At 41.6% G+C, this 21,079-nt stretch overlaps 1 protein-coding gene across 1 annotated transcript in view; it reads left to right on the forward strand.

The window, feature by feature from the left end:
* Nucleotides 1-20,472, forward strand: part of LOC104165446 (protein Niban-like) — a gene marked incomplete at both ends in the record, with an annotated part of 36,290 nt that extends 15,818 nt beyond the window's left edge. Inside the window, 9 exons of the mRNA XM_009705087.1 lie at nucleotides 4,712-4,827; nucleotides 10,696-10,800; nucleotides 10,895-11,057; nucleotides 12,038-12,225; nucleotides 12,475-12,636; nucleotides 15,303-15,413; nucleotides 16,026-16,133; nucleotides 17,986-18,097; nucleotides 19,037-20,472. Of these exons, the coding sequence (XP_009703389.1) occupies nucleotides 4,712-4,827; nucleotides 10,696-10,800; nucleotides 10,895-11,057; nucleotides 12,038-12,225; nucleotides 12,475-12,636; nucleotides 15,303-15,413; nucleotides 16,026-16,133; nucleotides 17,986-18,097; nucleotides 19,037-20,472 (2,501 nt within the window). The remainder of the gene's footprint in view (nucleotides 1-4,711; nucleotides 4,828-10,695; nucleotides 10,801-10,894; nucleotides 11,058-12,037; nucleotides 12,226-12,474; nucleotides 12,637-15,302; nucleotides 15,414-16,025; nucleotides 16,134-17,985; nucleotides 18,098-19,036) is intronic.
* Between the last annotated feature and the right edge of the window lie 607 nt (nucleotides 20,473-21,079).

Consider the following 21,079-nt stretch of genomic DNA (forward strand, 5'->3'; position numbering starts at 1 on the left):
TGTTTGATGACCTTTTTAGCCTCTTTCATGCTGCAGTAATGAGTTTGAAGAGCTTCATTAATGACAACTATTGTTCAGAGGGGCACACGGTTTCAACTGGATGTTGAAATACTCTCTTTTTAGCAGCTAGCGTGGCAGGTTAGGATATGTAATGTTAAAAAGGCGTCTTCCTTTGGTGGTAATTAAGAAAAATCATTACCTAAGTGATTAAATGTCAGCTGATTTTGAGCTTTCTGCTACAAAGCACAGCAAGAGATCCTGCAGCAGTCTGCGGTACATATGGATACAAAGTTTGAACTGGACTGTTCGAACACAGATTTCATATTATCTGGATTTGCTGAAAATCCATGATTTTAGATAGAGGCAGTGAGGTCTGTGGCACTGATCCTCTCTGGTAATGAGGCCTATTTATAGAAGTTTTTCCACAGAGGTCTTCAGTATTTTGACTGATGTAATACCAGTCGATCTATGGCTACAGATGAGACCAAATTCACCAGGGCAATTAATTTCTGCTGCTGTCTTTGGACACACACAACAAGTGTTAGTGAGTCAGAAAAACTGTTCAGATAGCCTTTCCCAAGGGGCTTTTGAACAATGTGCCAGCGACACGTCCATCCTCAGACAAAGGTGCAGCTGTCCTGCCGTGGGTAGGAGAGCACGTGGGAACTTGGGACTGAAGATTTCCTCCTTATTCGCCAGTACAACCAAACATTCATCTGCCAAGTGACAGAGAAGGAGCCACAGCTCATAGCCTGGAGCACCTCGTTAGGAGCCTGCAAGTCCCACAGCAGCTAGAACATCGGATACAGCTGAAATCAGGGAGGGACACTCAAAGTTAACACTTCTGCACCAGGTGCAAGTGCACTCAGTGGGTGTCGAGTAGCCTGGTCCTCTGTGTATCATTTTGATGAGTTAAGGTTTGAGATTTTTTTTTTTTTTTTTTTTTTTAAGAGGGATTTAAACTGTTTATATGCTGCAAGGAAGCTCATTCCTATGGACAGCTTTCTGCAGTACTGAACAAACTCAGCCGTGCCTTTGAGGGATGTGCAAATTTGGGGAGATTATAAATCCCCACGGTGTTTCCAGATGTCCTTCCATCTTACAAAAAGGAGCTTTATAGCAGTTATTCTGTTACATTTATAAAAGGAATCTACAGTTAGCAATATCTTATCTGTTATTAAAATTAGGCTCCACACTTGGGTATGGAAAGATAGAGTCTCTAGGTGGGTTTTTTTATTTTAAAATAAAACAGAACAAACAGAATTTTGTTTTGCTCTCCACAAATAAGCTGATGTTATATTCATTAGCAGCTGGAGAAGCTGCTCGGGTGATTTTCCAAGTGCAGACCAGCCTGGATTAAGCACGTAGCATCAGTCTGGGTACCTGTAAAGCCTCAGCGGCCTTTTGCTGGAGGACATTCTGTAAACTTTATGGCTTTGGATGGGAGTTGGGTATGGATGACCTACGACCACCACTGCACCAAGCTCCCCTAACATGCTCCACTTTCTACAAACAGCAGGGACAGGTACATCAGTCATGATAGGTGCCAGCCAGATTTGTTGAAGGGGAAGCCCCTGCAAAGGTGTTGAGGAGAGTGAAGCATGTGTTGTCCCTTCTGCTGATGAACAATCGTTCCTGATACCGATGGGCTTTACCACCTGCCCTGTTTGCAGCTGCAGCATCTGCTTCCATCTCCCACGCACCATCCTCTTTCTTGCACGCAAGCGGGGTTACCCCAACAGCTTATTCATTGTTTTCCTTGCTTTGCTATGGCATAATGGAGCTGGCTGCCAAGTCAACCACAGTCCGACAGCCTTTTCGTAAACTGCTAGATCTGATTTACAGAAGCCCTGGCTCTTCCCTGCTGAAATCTTGGAGGATGTGCACTGCAGCTCCTTTCAGCTTGGATATAATTCCCTTTTCTTGAGCCGAATCCTGTGAATGTGCCTCTGTGTTGTGTGTCTCGCCAACAGCTTCCGCACAGCCCAATGCTGGATGGATCTAGTTGTTCAGTGCCTTATCGCTGATGCAATCTTTTCCTCCTATGGAAAATGAGAATAAAATTGCCTAAATTAAGCAATTGTAGTAGCCTTGAAGGATAAAGCTTCCTTTCTACTTTGAGCTGGTTTCGTAGTAAGACTGCCATAATTGTGTTTTTCTCTGGTGTTTACTGGCATAGGAAAGAATGTGTGATTGGGATTTTGTGGTACTTACAGCTTGATGTTTTTCCCATGAACTATTCAAGTGAATCGCTCTTGCATTTTTAGCACCTTCTTCCCACTTCTCTGCGAGGTTGGGGACACTCAGAACAGAGAGAAAAGACTCACTTGAGCATGGAATTGAAAACTTGATGATCTTAGAGGGCAGACTCTTGTCAGCACTGGCACATTATCATTTCAGCAGGTCCAAGATCCAGCCCTTTGGATGGTCTGTTGTCCCTTTTGGTCAGGAGGGAGCACAGCTGTGAAGATGGAAAACATGTGAGTCATGATCGGAGGGCTGCAGGAGCTGCAGTTCTCCCTTCCTCCAGCCAAGCCCAGCCCTCTTCTCGTCAAAATATTTAGAGCTTAATTCTGGGAGGACAAAAGCTTTCAGATGCATTGCTCCACCAGTTTCTCAGGTGAAATACTCCGTTCTTTTGTGAAAGCTGCCATCAGAGGGTATTCTCTTGGCAGTGAACAGCCTGACTTACAACTCTTTTACTGCTATTTTAGCATCCTGGTTTGAGACTTGCTATTAAAAATGCTGTAAGTCATGGAGGTAGCAGCGAAGGTACGGCTGGGATTTTACCTGGCTGTTTTTCTCTTGTTTGATCATTGTGTGAGCTTGAAGAAATTGTGTGATCTCTTTGGCCCTCCATATATCTACGAAACAGGGATGGTATCTATAGAGTGGTACTGAGAGAGTGTTTACTGCACCTCAGTATGTATAACATACCTTCCTGAAGTAATTATTACGCCCCGGGGAAACTCTGAAAGGGCAAATTCTGACATTTGGGCTTTTAGCAGATCTGAAACCTCATTGCCCACCACGTAGATAAAATCTATAGTGTTGTTTTCAAGCAGTAGCTAGAGTGAAGCATTGAAGAAATTAATTGTAGGTTTCTGTAGCTTTCATTTTTGTGTAAAGTGCATGGAGGAGACATTTCAGGCGTTACTGTAGTGTTAATCCCTTGTGCTTCCCATAATTTGTATAATCCCTGTATTGCCCTTGGCACGTATGCAAGCCTCCTATAAAGCTTCTCTCTTTAGAAGTTTCATGAACAAGTCAAAAGGAATGTCTTGCTTGACAGGCAAGGCTTGAGAACTTACTCTCTGCCTCTTTACATAACAATTGTTTATACATATCAGTATCTTTTAAAGCAGCATGCTTACCTTTGAGAGAATTAACATTCTTCTTCTCTCCTTTCTTCCTGACGTTTGCACAACAGGACTTCAGCTGATCAAGGCTCCGAGTAGATAACCTTGAAGAGGGGACAATAAACTATTGTGGCTTTGTTTTTCCCTTAAGATAATAATCCTCACAATAATCCTGAAGCTCTGTTTCATAGCAAAGACACAGCACTTGAATTCCTGAAGTGTTTCAGTGGTGGTTTTTCTTACTCAGGTTTGTCAAGCAGCCTGATTTCTCTAGGGAGCTTTTCCACATTTTGAGGCAGAGGGACTGTTTCTCCCCAAATCATGGCAAACTAGTTCTGCTGTGTAACTGCTGTTGCAGTCTTAATTAGCTGTGTTTTTGTGTGCTCTTATGTGAAGGAGTGTGTTGGCTGCAACTCTCTTGAAAGCCTTTAGCGGTTTGGAGAAAACAAATTGCCTGACATGTAAGTTCTGTTGCACAACTGGTTATCCAGAGTTTGTAAGAGCAAACTAGCTCAGCCACTTCTCAGATTTTTCCGTGCTGTGGTCTTATTTGTACAAGAGAGTGTCCCCGTGTTGTTCTTGGGAAGAACTACCATCTAGCAGCAGTACTCGTGGATGATAACCAGATACTGCAGAGCTGTGGTTAAACATTCCTGAAATATTTAGGGAAAGCGGCACCATTTTTGTGCTGAATTGGTATGAGCACGGTGCTTGCTTTGTCCGGGTCTGTTTTATTGTATGTCCATGAAAAATCATCTTGATCATCAATTCCTTAATAAAATAAAGGAAATAAAAGATTATTGGGGAGCGTTAACTCAGGGTTTAACAGTTTATCAAGGATATACAACATGCTGCAATCAGCTGACTATCATTATCTTAAATTCTTAGTTCTTATCTTAAATGAAAGAAGCAGAAGCTGCCAACTCTTGGCCCTGGTACGTGCTGTCAAAGTCTTCCCGTGTACCATCTTGCATTGCTCGTAGGTATAAAGATGAGGGATGAGCTTTCATATGTTAATGACTGCCTTATCAAAGTCTTACCACAGACAAGGCTTGCTGCCATAAAACTCATGCCTTATCATGTGCTCCATATTAACATTTGCTAGTGTTGGTTTAACTTACCAACTTAGATGGGATGGCTTGTGCTAGTTCATATGTGCAATGGGATAGTTCAGCATTACGCTCCTAAATCTTAATGAAAGCCCAAGGTCTTCAGACATTCAGGTTTAGTGAATGATTTCAAAGTATTACTGCTAGATGCACGTGGAACAGGAAAATGGATCAAAAAAGGATGGTTATTTTTTAAAGGTTACTTATGGGTAAATCCTTTGTGTTACTTTTTGTTTTCTTCAGACTTCCTCAAGCAGACCACATATGAAGTTGAGGCGTTCTTAGAAGCCATTCAGTTCTTCCGGCAGGAGAAAGGCCACTATGGGATGTGGGAAATGATAACTGGCAACGAAAAAGAGGTAAAAGAATATCTTCCTGATTTTTTTTTTTTTTTTGGCTTTGGATATGGCAGCTCAGAGGATAGTGAAGGTTGTAAAGCCTCTTGGGGAAAAAATGGCATTTTAAAAAAATCTAGTGGGTAGAAATACCCAAGATTTCAAGATACTTCTTACCGATATCTAAGTGGTAATTCTTTTTTGATAAACCCAATTTTGAGTTCTTTGCTAGAAAGTGAAAGAAGGCGTGCTGTGAACTAAAGCTGTTGTGTTGTGCTGGAATGTAGGGATGGCAACATTTCCACAGAAAGCTCATACATCTACTCTAATTTTATGCCATGGGGTCAACTGGTGAATAAACACTGTGTCTAAAACAAGGCACTTGCTAACATCTCGCTACCACATTTGCTGTTGTGTATAGTTTTGGTAACTCAGTGAGATCAAAAGCAATACACACCAAACTCAGAACCCATGACTTGTATGCAGCAGGTACTCACTGTCAGCTGTGTTGGGCTGTGCTCTGTTTTTCTGTCTTTCATGACAGCTATTTTGCAGGTAAGAGAGATTGTTTTTTTCTTCTGTTGCTATGCCCTTTGTTACTAAACACCACAGTTTCCTGTTGCTTGTCCTCTGCTGCCTCCAGATGCCATCATAGGAGATCAGGCTTTACGAAGAGCAGAATAGCAGCTAAACATAAATTTTGAAGAATCTCTTTATTTTGCCTTTCTCCGTTCTTTGGGAATGAAGCTTTTAGTCCTGAGTGGATAAACTGGTAGACCTACTTACTGTGCCAGACTTCTGAAACAGAGTCTTGCATAGTAACAGTCACACTTAAACACCAAAAATTTGGGTACTTCAGTTCTTCAGAAATGAGATGTTAAGCTCAGGGTCTGGGTCCGTATTTGGGCACCTGAGTGAGCAGCTTTGGAGCACTGATGGTAGCTGAAGTAACACCACCAGTCCCTCTGGCATCACTCCAGATATCTTTAAGTGCATCTGAGACATTATTTGGGCCCTGATTTATAAATTTTTCTCAAAGCACTGAGCACTCAGCAGCAAATATTTACTTTAGTACCAGCTGCTGGGTGTTTTCCTTGATGAAATCTGGCTTCCCTTTGGGAAAATGGAAAAAAGCCTGATGGAGAGTTCATAAGCCAGGGTTTTGGTTTAAGGAACCAGATTATTCTTTTAGGAGAAGTCTACCTTTGAAACGCTGCAAAACGTGGAAACTGGAGAAGAATCTATAAACAGTGTCTTTCCCAGTGCCATCATGTCAGGGATTGAAGTTTCCTGCTAACATCTGATAATAAATTCCTTAGTATAAGGTGTTCCATCCTTCCAGTGGAAGGAGTCACGGGTTTTCTCTTCTCCCCTCCTCCCTCAAGTTATGGAGCTATAATAGTGCTAGTTTCATTTTATGTTTTATTTTTCCTATTGCTTGCCAGCTACTTACTCATAACCCATATACCCTCAAGAGAACTGTAATCAGAAGACGTCCAGACTAGTTACGCTATTATCTTCTTAGTAATAATTCATTCTGTAAGTATAGTGTGTTCTCATGCCTGCTTTGACCAAATATAATAATTATTTTAGGCAAATATCCAAGCTAAGTGAATGGTTTGGAACAAGCAAGCTACAATTTGTTGCTGTAAAAATCTCTGCAGAATGCCAATAAATATATTTCCTGACATTCATTTATAATGACAGAGTCTCCACAGCATTAGCTCACGCAGTTCTGCCTAGGTGCTGCAAAGTGGATGTAACATTAGCAAGTACTCAGTCACTCGGCTGAAGACCTACAACATTTTTTTTGTGTGTCATTAAAGTTCCTTTTCCTAGTTTTGGTTTGTTTGGGTTTTTTTTGGTTTTAAGGTTTCAATTGTAGATGGTATTTCTGTAGGTTAAGTGCTGAAATACAAGGTTAAAACCAGGGAATTTATGACAACGCTTGTTATAAGCATCAGTACAGCCACATAGTGAGAGCACTACAGCACACCAATTTTATACTAGCATAACTCGATTGATCAGTACTACATGAATGTAGAAATAACATATTGGTAAATAAAAGATAGCTGAAAAAGGGATTAAAAAACCCCAGACCCCTACAGTGCAGCTTTCAGTACAGAAATATAAAGCCAATCCAACATTCCTAAAAATGTTTCCAGCGAGCTCAGATTCTTTGGAATATGTTTGATCCGTTGTCACATTTATTATTTGGTCTGTGGTGCTGCAGTTTGGGTTATTGGTGAGATTGTTTTTAAGTGACCCGTTAGTTTAGGACCTGAATTAGTCCATTGGTTTTGACAGATATTTGAGTCAGCATAGCTGAATCCGAAGTGGTGCTGTGGCATAATCTATAAGTACTTAAGTTACATGAAACAACAATAATAGGGAATTGCATATGTTAAGTATATTAGAGATAATATAAGTACGGTATTGTGTGTTATATTTCTGTAGGGGCTGTCTTATGTCCAGGAGGTACTCTGTTTCACGCTACGTGGCATGCAGTCAGAGCCCTTTCTCACTTACTTTTGCTGTCTAAATTCCTGCCATTTCCCTATCGTGGTGTTGGTGCATGCCTAAAACCCCCCTCAGGCAGCTGTAATACGTGAGGCTGAACGTCGGGAAGCACTGGCACGAATGAAATGGTACAAATGAAAAAGCACTGGCATGATGAAAATGTAAAGGTGTTTTTGTGCTCTGTATTGGCTCAGCCAGCAGCTGAGTCCAGCAGGGCAGTGATCCTTGACTGTGCTGGGCTGTTGTTGAAGGAAGGAAAAGAGCTGGGTCCAAATACACATCACTTAGCAAAAACGCTGTCCGGACCCCACTGGAGAGGAAGAAGGACTATGTACTTTGGCTGTGAGACTTTAGTGAAACTGTTGAGCAAGCTAGTAATCCTTTACGCAGAGTAAATGAGAAATGTCCAGAACCTTAAGATGCATTTTTGTCTGCCTTTTTATAGGGTTACTATGTCTCTCTGTGATTTGCAGGATATCCAATGCACTTCAAAGCTTTCAAGAGGCTGTGGGCAACCTCATATGTGCTGTACAGTCGGGACAGATAAAAAACCTTGATGAAAGGGTTATGTGCTGTGCCATTCTGTATAGCACATGTACAATAGCATTGCCTCTGTCATCATAAATTGGCATCTGTAACCGTGGGCCAGTACAAACATACCTGGGCGAGATCCATGAACAGAAAATGAACATGTCCAGAAATAAAAGATGTCCCTCCCTCCTGTGAATCATGAAGATGAGTAATGAATGAACCAAATAGGGGATCGAGGTCTTTAGTTTAAAATCAAGACACTTTAAGTAGAGAGATTCAAGAATCCAGCATATATCCCCAGCACTGATAGATGCCTCTGTAGGAAGTGTGCTCAGAGGCCTGAGATCGCAAAGAAACAGAAATAGGGCAGGTACCATGATGAACTGCTTCCTTCTGCTTGCATAGTTTGCCTTGTTGGCCGACAGCGAGAGGAAAGCGCAGGAGAAAGAGAGGTCTTGCAGCTTTCTCAGGCCAGAGATACAGTGTCCATAAAGAAAAAAATAGAGAGGAAAGCCTAGACTCTCAAAATCAGATGTGTGCCTGTAACTCTGTGTATTTATTGCCAGTTTGGTGCATCTGAGTGGGACGAGCAAGGAAGAAATGGTAGTTCAGATCTAGGCAGAGGAGGTGCAAAGCCTGACAGAGTGGGTAACTCTGAAGAAAACTTCTGAAATGAGTGCCAGTGAATGAACCCAGGAATCTCTCTCACACGGTTTCATTCTTTCTGTATCGAAGAAGCCAGACTGATGCTTCTTCTGTACAAAGTTGGGTGACGCTATCGAGATAACCGCAGAACCAGAGAGCAGTTTAGTTGGAAGCAGATCTCTGGAGGTTATCTGGCCCAATCCCCCACTCAAAGCAGAGCCGACTTTAGGGCCTTTGTGCTGCTGAGTTCTAAAGTTATCTAAGGTTGGAGATTGCATGACTTGTTCCCATGACCGCCCTCGCAGTGAAAAATATTTCTTAATACCTGATTACTCTTTCAAACCGTCACCTTCTTCTTTTCCCTGTGCGTTTCCAAGAAAAGTCTGGCTCTGTCTGCCCTACATCCTCCATTATGTAGTTGTAGACAGCAATAAGTTCTCCCTTGAGCCTTATCATCTGAAGGCTGAGCAAACCCAGTTCCCCCTGCCTCTCGTTACGTGTCACGCTCCATCCCCTGATCATCGTGGTGGCGTTTGCTGGACTCATTCCAGTGTATCAAGATCTCGCTTGTACAGGGGAGCCCCAAACTGGACACCACTCCAGATGCGATCTGGCAAGTGCTCGATAGAGGGGAACGTTCTCCTCCCCCAGAGCAGTGTTGAGTTTCTTGTTCACCAGGATGCCCAAGTCCTTGTCTGCAAAATTGCTTTCCAGCCAGTTGTCGCCAGCCTATACTGGTGCACGGGATTGTTCCATCCCACGTGTTGGATTATGCATTTGTTTTTGCTGAACTTCATGAGGTTTTTGTCCACCCATTTCTTCAGCCCATCTAGGTCCTCTGACTAGCAGCCTTGCTTGCCAGCATATTGACCACTCCTCCAAACTGGTATCATCTGTATTTCCAGTCTGATGCCTTTTCTTTCTAATTGGAACCATCTGCAAGACTGAATTACCAGTTAGGTGCTGGGATCAGAGAGGGTGATGCATCTCTTCTACAACCACTGAACCTAGTTTCAAAGTGAAAATGTTCTTGAGGGAGAAAAGTACTCAGTGTCAATTTAGAAAAATCCAGCAATGATAGACTGACAATATACTTACAGAAATAATAAAAAAATGGGGCAATGATACTTTTTCCTCAGTTTCCCTACAAAACCCTACATTCCATCACACAATGCTTGATGTGTAGAAGTCCCTTTCACACTTCCCCCTGCCCTTCTGCTGTGGTGCACCTTTGCCACAGAATGTCTTCTTAGGTTATATATTTCATATGGGTTTTGTTCAAGAATCTGGAGGTGCTGGGAGGAGACTTTAACGAATATGAATTCTACAATGTGAAAGTTTTACTGGTTTTAGACCAGCGTAGTTGTCTTCTAGTGACAAAAGAAATTGCTTGAAAAGCTCTTCACAAACTCCAACAGCTATTTATGTACTTTATCCCTTTTGTCTCAGGATTAGGCTGGAGCTAATGAATCTTTTGGATCATGTTACATATTTTTGAAAAAAAATAATCAGATAGAGTAGAATTATTTGATTCACAGATTACCCGCCTTTTGTGGGTTCCATTTCTGTCCTGTATCCTCTTTTTCCTGGGATCTCCTCCTTTTCTTGTTTGAATTGTAAAATCAGGGCTCACCCAAAAAAGTGCTAGAGATTCACACGGGTACAGTCATATCTTTCTTTTCTTGGCCAATTATCTTCCTATCAGAAACATCCTTTGTCTGATGACTCTTTAGAACCATTTCTCTTCGATGATACCTCCTCTGTGAGGGTGTGAGTGTCCCAGAACAAGGTCAGTTTGGGGAAGCAGCAGTCAGCAAACCAACTTTTCAAATGCTTTTGATCTAGTTGCTCAGTTGATATCAATCATTTTAGCTCCATTGATTTGCACATGGCAATTTCATAATAGCATGCAGTAAATTTTAACGGGCATCTTAGGTCGGCATCTTAGTTCATCTGTTGTCAATTGTTGCATGGCCTCTCAAAGTCTTTCAGTGAAAAATGCTTCAGAAGAAATGCATGGAGCTTCCCTCAGGCATACCTAATACTTTAAATCCAGTCTTCCTGGCAACCTGGGATAGCTAAGCCATTATATATCTGAGGTTGCCTGTGTTTGCACGTCACTCTGCAATGTGAGAGCTCAGTTTTCAGATGAAGAACAGTGTGTGAACACATCATTTTGATCTTCTGACTGCATAGATCCTGAGCAACCTTGTGATGGAGGAACTCCTGCCTAACCTTCAGACGATGATCCTGCCTAAAATGAAAGGCAAGAGGAATGATAGGAAGCGGGCCTGGTTTGGTGTAAGTACTGATATTTGCAGAGTAGTTGTTTCTCATAGCAGTTGTCTGTGTGTGCTGATTCTGATCTATGCGTCTTCATTTAATTTTGGTTTAGATCATAGAAGAAACTTACAGCTTAGTCCAGCAGCAGGTGTCAGAAGGATTAAGTACCTTGAAAGAAGAATGCAGAGATTTTGCAAAAACTCTTGAAGGAACCATTCGTTCAGACATGGATCAGATTCTGAACTCCAAGAACTTCTTAGCTGGAAAAATCAAAGGTTAGTGGAGGAACAGCTGTGTTTTGGAACAATTTTTTAATGTTTCCCATTGTGTTGCTCAAATTACCAGATGTCATTGTTTTGAAATCCTCATGTGTTTTGAAAAATCCAACTGGAGACACTGATTTTCAGAAAACAAATGCTTTGAGCCTCTGCTGCCTTTGGTGAGGACTGATACCTGTGGCCGTTGTGTCTGTAAATATGCCAGGTCTTCCAAAGTTGGAGCTAGAGCTGACAGGTTTTGGGTGTCCTGATTAGAGTTGCTCATTCTGCTTTCATTTTCACTTGGACAGCCTTATGTAATGAAGATACAGGTCACATCAGCTTAATTAAAAGTGTGGGTTTGACCTGATGTCTAGGAATGCGCCACAAAACCAGGTTCTGATTATGTGACAAATTCATAGGCTACCAAAGAATACTTAGACCAAGGGGCTTCTTGGGTGGTTTTAACCTAATGTGAAGTAATTATAATTTTGCTGTGAATATGAAAATGAGTGTAAAAAGTAGGCAAAACGTTAGTTGATGTTGCTTAAGCTAGCAAATAAATAAATAGCTGCTAATTTAGGAGTTGTTTTGATAAAACTCAGGATGTTCTGTTGATATTCTCACATAGCAGACTGGGATGCTTTCAGGGAACTGTAGAGTACCAAGTTTGGATGCCTCCTTATAGAGTCATCATGGCCACGTTCTGTGCAAACCTCCCAGTATGTATCAGTCCTTAGAGCTGCCCTTTCCTCTACTCTCACAGTGCTCCCAAGCTGCTAGCGTTTGGTTAGGTGGGGCGTGGGAAAAGGTGTTTCATTGTCACTCAAAAAACTGTAAAGTCTCCTTTCATCACCCTCATCATCTTTGCGGAGGTGTGACTCCAAGGAAAAATATGGAGACATGTAATTCATTGTAAAGTAAATCAGTTCAGATTACTTTTTTCACTGCATCTCTTAGTAGCTTAAATGCAACCGTTGTATTGTCTGACACTCCAGCCACTGTTTCTGAGCCTGCCCAGAAGTGCTGCATGGAAAATATCCAGCCATTTCTCACGTCCATACTAGAGGAGCTCATGGGTCCAGTGAGTTCTGGATTCACTGAAGTCCGCTCACTTTTTGATAAAGAAGTTAATGAAATCATCCAGGACTTCCAGAAGACAAATGATACCACGAAGCTGAAGGAGGTAAGACAAAAATATATTTGGAGCCTTTTATATTAGCACAAGGACCTTTTAGCTAGAAGTTAACTGACAGCAGTATTTGTTTTTCCAGGTGGTAGTATGTTAGCACTTGGCTTTGCCATTTAGAAAGTCTTGTGGTATTTGTGCAACTAGAGTGTAGATTTGTTTAAGGGCCGCTGGTTACATTCTGTATTAAAAATTCACCTCTGGTTGTTTTCTCTTGAAACCTGTTCTTCCTCCACTGGAATGCAGAACGTGGATCAGCTTATGAACCTACCATTCAACTCTGTGAAAATGGAGCCCTGCTATCTGAAAGTGAACCTCCTCCAGGAGCTCCTTCAAGACCTCAAGAGTCGCTTCAAGGTCTATCACATTGATTTTGTGATTCAGAGGACACAGAACTTCATGCAAGAGGTACTGTAAGATCCAGTTTTTCCTCCTGGGAGAACAAGTTGGGTTTGTCCTTCTAATCTGCTTCAAAGTAATCTTGATAAAATGCTGCGCAAGAGTCCCAGGATATTTCTCAATCAAAGTACAGATAACAAAACCTAAGAAAATCACAGCTAGGAGCTGTTTGACATTTATATTTGTGAGGTTGCACGTGTGTGAGTCTTTCAGCATGACACAAAAATTTTGGATGGATCCTCTCTTCCCCTGAACTTTCATGTTCTGAATTCTCAGTGTCTCAGCACCCAAGAAAGTTGTGCTTGTAACCAATGGGGTGGCTAAAATCTACCTGATTTCCATTCTCAAGGGTTTATTTTTTCAGGAAGGGTCTTAAGTACGTTTTACCAAAATGGAATGTTTCCTCCTTGGTAGTTTATTTTCTCATTAATATAAAGTAAGGCAATAATGGCAAATATGAAGTAAAGGCAATGGAAACTGGCGATTACTTGGACACAGATGACATCTCGGCATAGAGCTGTGTGTAGATGCTTTAATCAACTTCGCTTCTCATGGGAATGGTTGAAGTGACTACGTCATTTCAGATGAAAAATGAACTCCACCTCTTTTTCCCCTGTAGCGTGTATTGGTATAGGCTATAATTTTGCTTTGCTTCTATTTCTTCTAGATGCCTGGCCAGACATCTGTTAGGAGCTGGCCAGTGGACTCTTTCAATTGCCAGACTGCAAGGCAGGTTTGGCCTTGTAGCTCTGTGTTGAACCCTGTGATTTTAATCTGTAGTTGAGAAACTAAATAATCTAGTCAGTAACCTTGTGAAATGGAGCTGGTCCAGTTCTGTGGACTGGGAATTATGAATATGGAAAGCAAATCTCTAGCACAGTGCTGGGGTAGGCTTTTCCTAAAAGCAGCTCTTCTAAGTACAGCCGTGCTCAGCAGCCAAAGAATTATTCAGAAATAAAATTCTGATTTCATGTCTGGGTCTTTCAAGGGGGACCATTCCAAAATGCTGCCAAATAAAATGGCTTTCAGTAAGTGAAGACCATGAGTCAAGACAAAGAAGTAGACAGAAAATAGATCCCATACAAACCAAGTGGTGTTTTTTTCTGAACAGAACATGAGTCCAAATTCACGATAAATAAGTTAAATTAAATCACAAGTTGTTCTAAAAATGCTGTTATTGCTTCTCTCTCTTTAAAAGGCTGGTATTTTTCTCATAAAAATAGTAAGTAGTTTCACTTTGTGTCCTTGGACATTTATTTCATTAACGAGTAGGGTCAGGTCAGTAATGTCTACGCTCGCATAGCCTTACCATAAAAGAGACATTTGGCTTAACTGTCGCTCTGGTGGAGGCTGGAGCAGGATTCCTTGGATTGGGAGCTTGGCATCCTCTAGTGGCCAATTTTAGGAAATTTGGGAGCACAATGCTCAACTGGCATATAAATAAAGCAGTTTCAGTGACTTTACCAGAACTACGCCAATTTATGGTTTGCTTCAAATAAAAATTGAAATTAAAAGTGAGTAGTTCATCTTTTAATTAGCCTTAGACTTAACTCTACACTGATCCTGTCTTTTTCTTGTAGCCAAGGTCCTGCAGCGCATGAGCGTTCACTGTACAGCCTTCTGATGCACGCACAAACTGAGTAAACCTCCATCTTCTCCGTTTCCAGTTATAAATAAAGTTTATACGGTCCAATCCCACATTATCTGCAAAGTCAGTTATAAAAATCAGCCTTCAACATTTGTCACTGCATATTTTCATTCATGAAAATGTTACTAACCAAGGAGGAATTAAAAGCATTAAGTAGACATAATTACCGCTTGCAGAACTGTTTTTCTGAAATATCTTTTCAGAGGAGGGGGTTTAATATTTTTAATGAATCTCTGGATAACCTCGAAATATGGCAGATGCCAGCGCAACATAACTCTGTGAGAAATTATTGCACTCTGTGTGATTTTTGCTGATAATGATTTGTATTATAAGGAAAGCTACTGATTAATTACTTTTGAAAAAATTATCTGCAGTATTAATGATTAAGACCATTAGACTCTGGTTGGAGTCAATGGGAGTCTTCTTATTAGGGATAATGAATTTTGTCTATGGCCTTTATATATAGCCGATCAATTCTACTTTTTGTCTTTGTCACCATCAGTTTGGATGGTGACATAGGACTAAATCTATACAAGAAGCTATGATGGCATAATAATGATACCAAGACTTAATTTTCTTTATTCATTGCAACATTTCTGTGCATGTTAGCCTTCAGAGAACTGAAATACAACAGAAAATTTTTGGACAGTATAAATTAATCTACTCTGAGTAAGTTTGCAGATAGAACTTGTTTGTTTAGTTACATTAGCAGACTTCCTAGTATTGACCTGCCTGTAAACTCAAGACAGACGTTGAAGTAGTTTCATTTTCTTATTCTCCTGCATTAGATAATCCTCTTTTGGGTTTCCCATTCCAAAACTGAGTGTTGCAATCTAAACTAAACAAGGCTTTTCTTCCCCTTCCACAATCATTTAAAGTACTTGAAATACTGATTTTAGGCCTGTTATTCTTCTCCATTTCACCTTCTCAAAAATACAGTTTAACAGTTACATTTATCATGCTTCTTTACGTATGTTGGAATTTTATGTTACTGGTCTTTAACAGATTTTTTAATTCTTATTTTTAGCTGATGGAAAATGCCGTTTATACTTTTGAGCAGTTGTTCTCTCCAGGTCACCAGGCAGACTCGGCGAAAGTTGCAACAACCATTGAAAAAGTCAAGCTGAGAGTACTGAAGGTAAGTGTAATGTACCAGTGTTTGCACAGGAAGACCTTGGGTTCTGCCTTTTCGGAAACAGAGAATACATTTTATGTGAATTTATCTCGATATTTGAAAGAAGAGATCTCTTACTGTCCAGCTGGAAATACTAATTTGGTGGCATTTAGCAAAGCTGCTCATTTAGGCAGTAAAACCTAGATCTGGGCAGACACTTGTGAAAGTATTTACATGTGCAGTGCCTTAATTGCAATTCAGTCAGCTGGATATGATGCTGTGGATCTGGGTAAATAATTTTTTTTTAGTTTTATAATTAGCCTGCCCATAGAATTCATTACTTTCAGAAGAGGCAGTGCTGAAATACCTGGAGAGAGTGATCAGGGGGCTGTTTCTAGCCAGGTATTAAAAAAAAATGAAGGGAGATCCCAGAAAACTAAGTTTTAAGAGTATTGTTGTAAAAGCTGGACTAACCTGCATGGGAATTCAAACCCATGAGTGCACCCGTGATGTGGTATCCTTTGGGATTCGCCTGCCACCAGTTACAGGATAACAAGAACCAGTTCCTCCTATGAACGATTAATAACCCCAAACACGTTTGGGCTTGTTTCTCTTTTTGTCTCTGTGTTTTGACAGCAATATGATTATGACAGCAGCACTATTCGGAAGAAGATATTTCAAGAAGCACTGGTACAGATTACTTTGCCCACAATGCAAAAGACACTGGCTTCAACATGCAAACCAGTACGTTTCTGTGATTAAAAAAAACAATAATAAAAGGCAGGGAAGGATTAACACCTTGACAGTAAATGGTCAACTCTATAAGGCTGTTTTCTCTCAGAGAGTTGTGCAGATTGGCTGCCTGCTCGGCCAAATGACACTCAGATTTGCCAGTTTGTGGACTGAGATGTGGAGCATAAGGAAGATTTCAGGAAACAGGGAAACTATATGTACAGCTGGCTTTCTCCAAGATAGCTGAAAACCTTTCCCCATCCCTGTTTCATTTCTTCCGTAGAGATCTGAAGTCCCCTCAAACTGGACTCCTCTTGACAGTTACGATTGTAGGTTATGAGCTTGTCCTTGTGTTCAGCAACCCTGCTGCAGGCTGAAATTCAGTCCGTGGGAGAGGGCACTTTCCTCTTCAGCAGCACCCCGAGGCACGGCTGTGACCATACCCAGTCTCTGCTGATGACCTCCTTCAAAGCCAAAGGCCTGCCTGGGCAGCAGGAGCAGCAAGCAGACAGGCCGTGCCCTTGCTTTCAGTGAGTTTAAATGGAAGTAATTGCATCAACAATCAGGAAACAAGCATACAGAGATGATCTCTGTTGCTCTGAATCATACGGGTAGGTTAGGACTCAGCAAATGCAGCTACCAGAGTTTCGTGGAGATGTTATCAGTGTGGCTATGTCAGGGCCCAGTTGGAATGCTGTTCACCTTCGCTCAAAAGAAATAGTCCTTACCCTTCTTGAAGCCCATGCATATCGTCTCGCATTTTCACTCTACCTGCTGAAAGACGACTGCCCTAAGCCATCCCGGCCTCTTTGCCCTTTTGTTTCCCTCCCTCAGTTCCCGGAGGCTGTAAGCTCTCACCCACACTGTGCTGCTCTTGCTGATGCTCGCCAGCTTGTTTCAGTTTCAAAAACAAGTTTAAAACCGAGTGTTTTGCCAAGTTATGCTTGTGAGTCTTTGAGTATGGATTATTAAAACTTCCAACTTTCAAAAATATATTTAAAACCACTCTCTTCTGTATGTCACCTTACTTTCTTTACTATCCCCAAAATAATAGTCTCCAGTAGAGTGTCAGCAGTGCCTTCAAGACATGTTGTCTACACACAGGGGCAAGCATTTCATCACCTTGAATATACGTAGAGAGGGTGGAGTCCCGTAGGGTGTCTCTGTCATACAGGGTGGAGGAAGCAGAGGTGGTGCAAACTTCCTACAAGCCCTTTCTGTTTAATTTCCCACAAGCCTCTTGCATTTGTGCCTCTGCAGAAATGAGCCGCCAGCTCTAGAAGGAAATGTGTGACACAATTGACGTGCCCAGTCAAGTCGTGACCTTTTCCTTGAAAACCTCCAGGTGTTTTTATGTAGGCGCCTCTTCTAGAAGTGGGCAGAGGTTACTTAATTTATTTTTTATAGACCACCAAGCAGCTGCTTAGTCATAATAACTCAATTATTGTCTAGACAGCCTATTGCCTATAAATCAGTAAGCTAAAAATCTTACACACCTATTAGAAAAACAAAACCAAACCCTGTATCTCCCATGCTCACCGTGTATTTGCCTCCTTGGATAAACAGGGAGTGAGAGGCATTTCTTCACCAGCTATTTATTTCAGAATTGTTTCTTACAGTGCAGATGGCAATGATCTATAGTGCTTTTAAATGTAATTGTAGTGCAAGAATACTGTTTGATAAGTGTGTAATAAATTGTGAACGTATATAGTTCATTTAGTTGTAGTTCAGATAGTTTCCCTCAAGAGCCAGCAAGGAGCATTGCAAGACCTGCTAGGTGGTACCTCCAAGGTGTTCTGTTGAAGCAGGACTCTCAGAATCTGTCATTTTTGTACGTCTGTTCCTTTCTACTCTGTCTGCACAGGAGCTGCAGAAATACGAGCAGTTCATTTTTGCTGATTACACTAGTGTGATCCAAGTAGAGAACGTGTATGAAGAGATTTTATATCAGACACTGCTTGAAGAAACCTTGAAAGGTGAGCACGTTCTTGACGTGACAGTAATGACATTTCAGCCATTGGCCTGTGAGGTCTTGTGTTAGAGCTTCCCAGAGCCCTAACCTGGCTGTTTCAGACCCAGGTCCCACTTTCCCAAAGACTGCTGGTTGCGATGCTTCAGTGTTTTCATTTAGCTCGCTAAAGATGTGTGGCAAGCCCTAAAATCTGAATTACGGGGCAACTTTACTAAACCTGGGAAACTCATAGTGATGACTTGGCACAAGCCTATTTCTAACAAAATGTAATTATGCCAGCTTCATTTTATCTTGATGCCCTGGGCCAAGGAGTGAAATTCTACTCTTATTTACAAAGATTTGGTGATGTTTCATGGCAGCAAAAAGTAATTTCCCCAAATGAAACGTACTGCTGGATGTCAGTACATCACTGATGCCAGTGCAGTACTCCCTGCAGATCTCTTGGCTTTTCTGTCAGAAAACTAAACTATTCTTGATGGCATATATAGATATATAAAATACTTGTATCTCTCTGGATCTGTCTATCTGTACCCTAGATAAAAGACAAGCATATGTATTGCCCAGTAAGTTTTAACAGACCCTCTTTGGCAGTCCTGTTCAAAAATGTCAGTAAAATAATTAATGTAACAAGCACACTTGTATTCATATATTCAGTGTAAATATTTCTGCATTGAACCATTACCTTTGTGCATTGTGGGTGCTCTGGTAGTTTTCTATTGCAGCAATGCTTAGGTCAATATTGAAGTTCCATTATTCAAAACATAAAATCCGTGCCCCCCTACCCCCGCAAAGAAATGTAAACTAAAAGCAAGTTGGAAATGAATATTACTGTTGTCTGTAATAGCAAAATATGCAACATCAGAAACTTGGAAGAATGCTGTACCTTCTTCACTGTATCTCTGTCAGTCTTTCCAGAACAGTTAAATCTTTCTGTTTTCTTTAGTGATAAAAGAAGCTGCCATTATGAAGAAGCACAACCTCTTTGAAGATAACGTGAATTTGCCCTGTGAAAGTGTGTCAAGCTTAACGGACCTGAAGACTCCTTCGGGATCAGCACAAACCACTCCTGCGAAGAAGCCTTCCACCGCCCCAGCCGAGATGTCAGACACTGAAACTCAAAGTGACGAAACGCTCATTGTGACAGGAAAAATTTCTTGGGAGAAGGATGCTGATGATAGGAAGTCATCAGACAAAGAGGAAGTCACTTGTGTTAATACAGCTGGTGATCAGGCAAGCAAAAGTGAAGAACTGGTCGTTACAGACATTGGCGAAAACCAGGAGTCCCTTTCAGCTACCCTTACAAAACAAGAAGTTGCAGAGGAAAAAGGCGCTTTGGAGAATGAAGACACGGTGAACGCAGAGTGTGTAGTGAACCCTGAGAAAGAGCTTAAGGCACAACAACAAGCTGTGGAGGAAAAAGTAGCTTCTGGGACTGAAACTGCAGTGAAAGATTTTGGAGTCAGCCCTAAAAAAGAATTTAAGGTACATGAAGGAGCAGTGGAGGAAAAGGTAACTTCTGAGAGTCAAACGGCAACGGATGCTGTGTTTGTTGGTGGCACTGAAAAAGAAAGCAAAGCACAAGAAGACGTTTCTGAGATAAAGCTGACTTCCCCACATGATAATGTAGCAGAACCAGAGATTTTAGGGAATGCCAAAAAGAACATCAAGGTAGAAAAAGAAATTATGGAAAATTTATCTCAGAATGAAAATGCGGTAGGAACAGGGTTTGAAGAGGACAGTAAAAAAGGAAGCAATGACCAAGGAGCGAGTACTGAGACAGGAGTTATTTCCCAGGATGAAAACATGGGGAAAGGAGGGTTTGGGGATAATCCTGAAAAAGAAAGCAAGTTGGAAGAAAAGAGTTGTAAACTCCCTGATGATGTGAATGAGATAAGGAGTTTGCTGATGGTAACGGTTGAGGTACCAGCAGATATGCCAGCTGAGAATATAAAGGAGATTTGTGAAGGTGAGATACTGAAATTGCAGGAGCGCAATAAAGGGAACGACGAGTTGAGTGAAATGGTTGCGGCAGAAATTCAGGAGAGCCAGACGATGATGAATAAAGATGCAGCAGAATGCACGGAGTTCAAGGAGGACCGACCATCTTCATGTAGCTTGGGGACAGATGGTACGAATGTAGAGAATGTGTCCAAGGGGGCCTGCGGTATGGCACAAGCAGAATGGCTGGTGGAAAGCTCCGATATGCCTCAGGAGGCAAAGGCACAGGTGGAGATCAAGCAAAGCGTTTGGTACACAGGCGTGGTAAGCTGTGAAAGTGATAGATTGCAGCCAGAGGAACACGCTGAAAATGCGTCTGAAGGCAAAAGATTAGATGGGGAGGAAGAAGGAGCCGGGAATAGCCACGCCATCCCGGTGGAGGTAGGGACTGAAAGCTTTTTTCATAATTCTGCTGAAAATGCAGACACAACACAAGTGCCCATTTTGGATACAGAAAACCCAAGAACAGGACTGCTAGACATGACAGTTTGTTTGGTGCCAGAGCAGGGCAAGGTTAGCTCAGTAGAGGTCAGAGGAGATCCAGAGGCTGATGTGGGTGAAGGGAATCCAGAAGATGGATCATCTTCACATACGGAAATAAAAAGCACAGAAGGAAAAGAGATTTTCACGGAAGAAAACAGAGAAGATAGTTATGCACAGCAAAACTCTGAAGAATAAGAAGCGTTTTCCAGCCCAGCCCTGCAGGATTTATTTACTCCAGTAATCCCTGTTTAATTGTGAATACTTAACTTGGGGTGGGGCTAGAGGAAATGGGCTTTGTTGTGGTATTACCAGCTCTTGCAGTTTTAGCAGGGATCTCTTCCCGAGTGATGGGTGATAGGTTTCTTTTCGGTTAAAGCCCTCACTGTTTAAAACCAGGTTACTTTTGGGGAACCTCGTCTCTCACTTAAAATTTGCTACCTTTTACGGTTATAGAAAAAGTCTGAAAATGTGACCACTGAATGCTTCAAAAGCAACTCACTCCCAG

Source organism: Cariama cristata, unplaced genomic scaffold (assembly GCF_000690535.1).
Source record: "Cariama cristata isolate BGI_N322 unplaced genomic scaffold, ASM69053v1 scaffold2578, whole genome shotgun sequence".
NCBI classification, from domain to species: domain Eukaryota; kingdom Metazoa; phylum Chordata; class Aves; order Cariamiformes; family Cariamidae; genus Cariama; species Cariama cristata.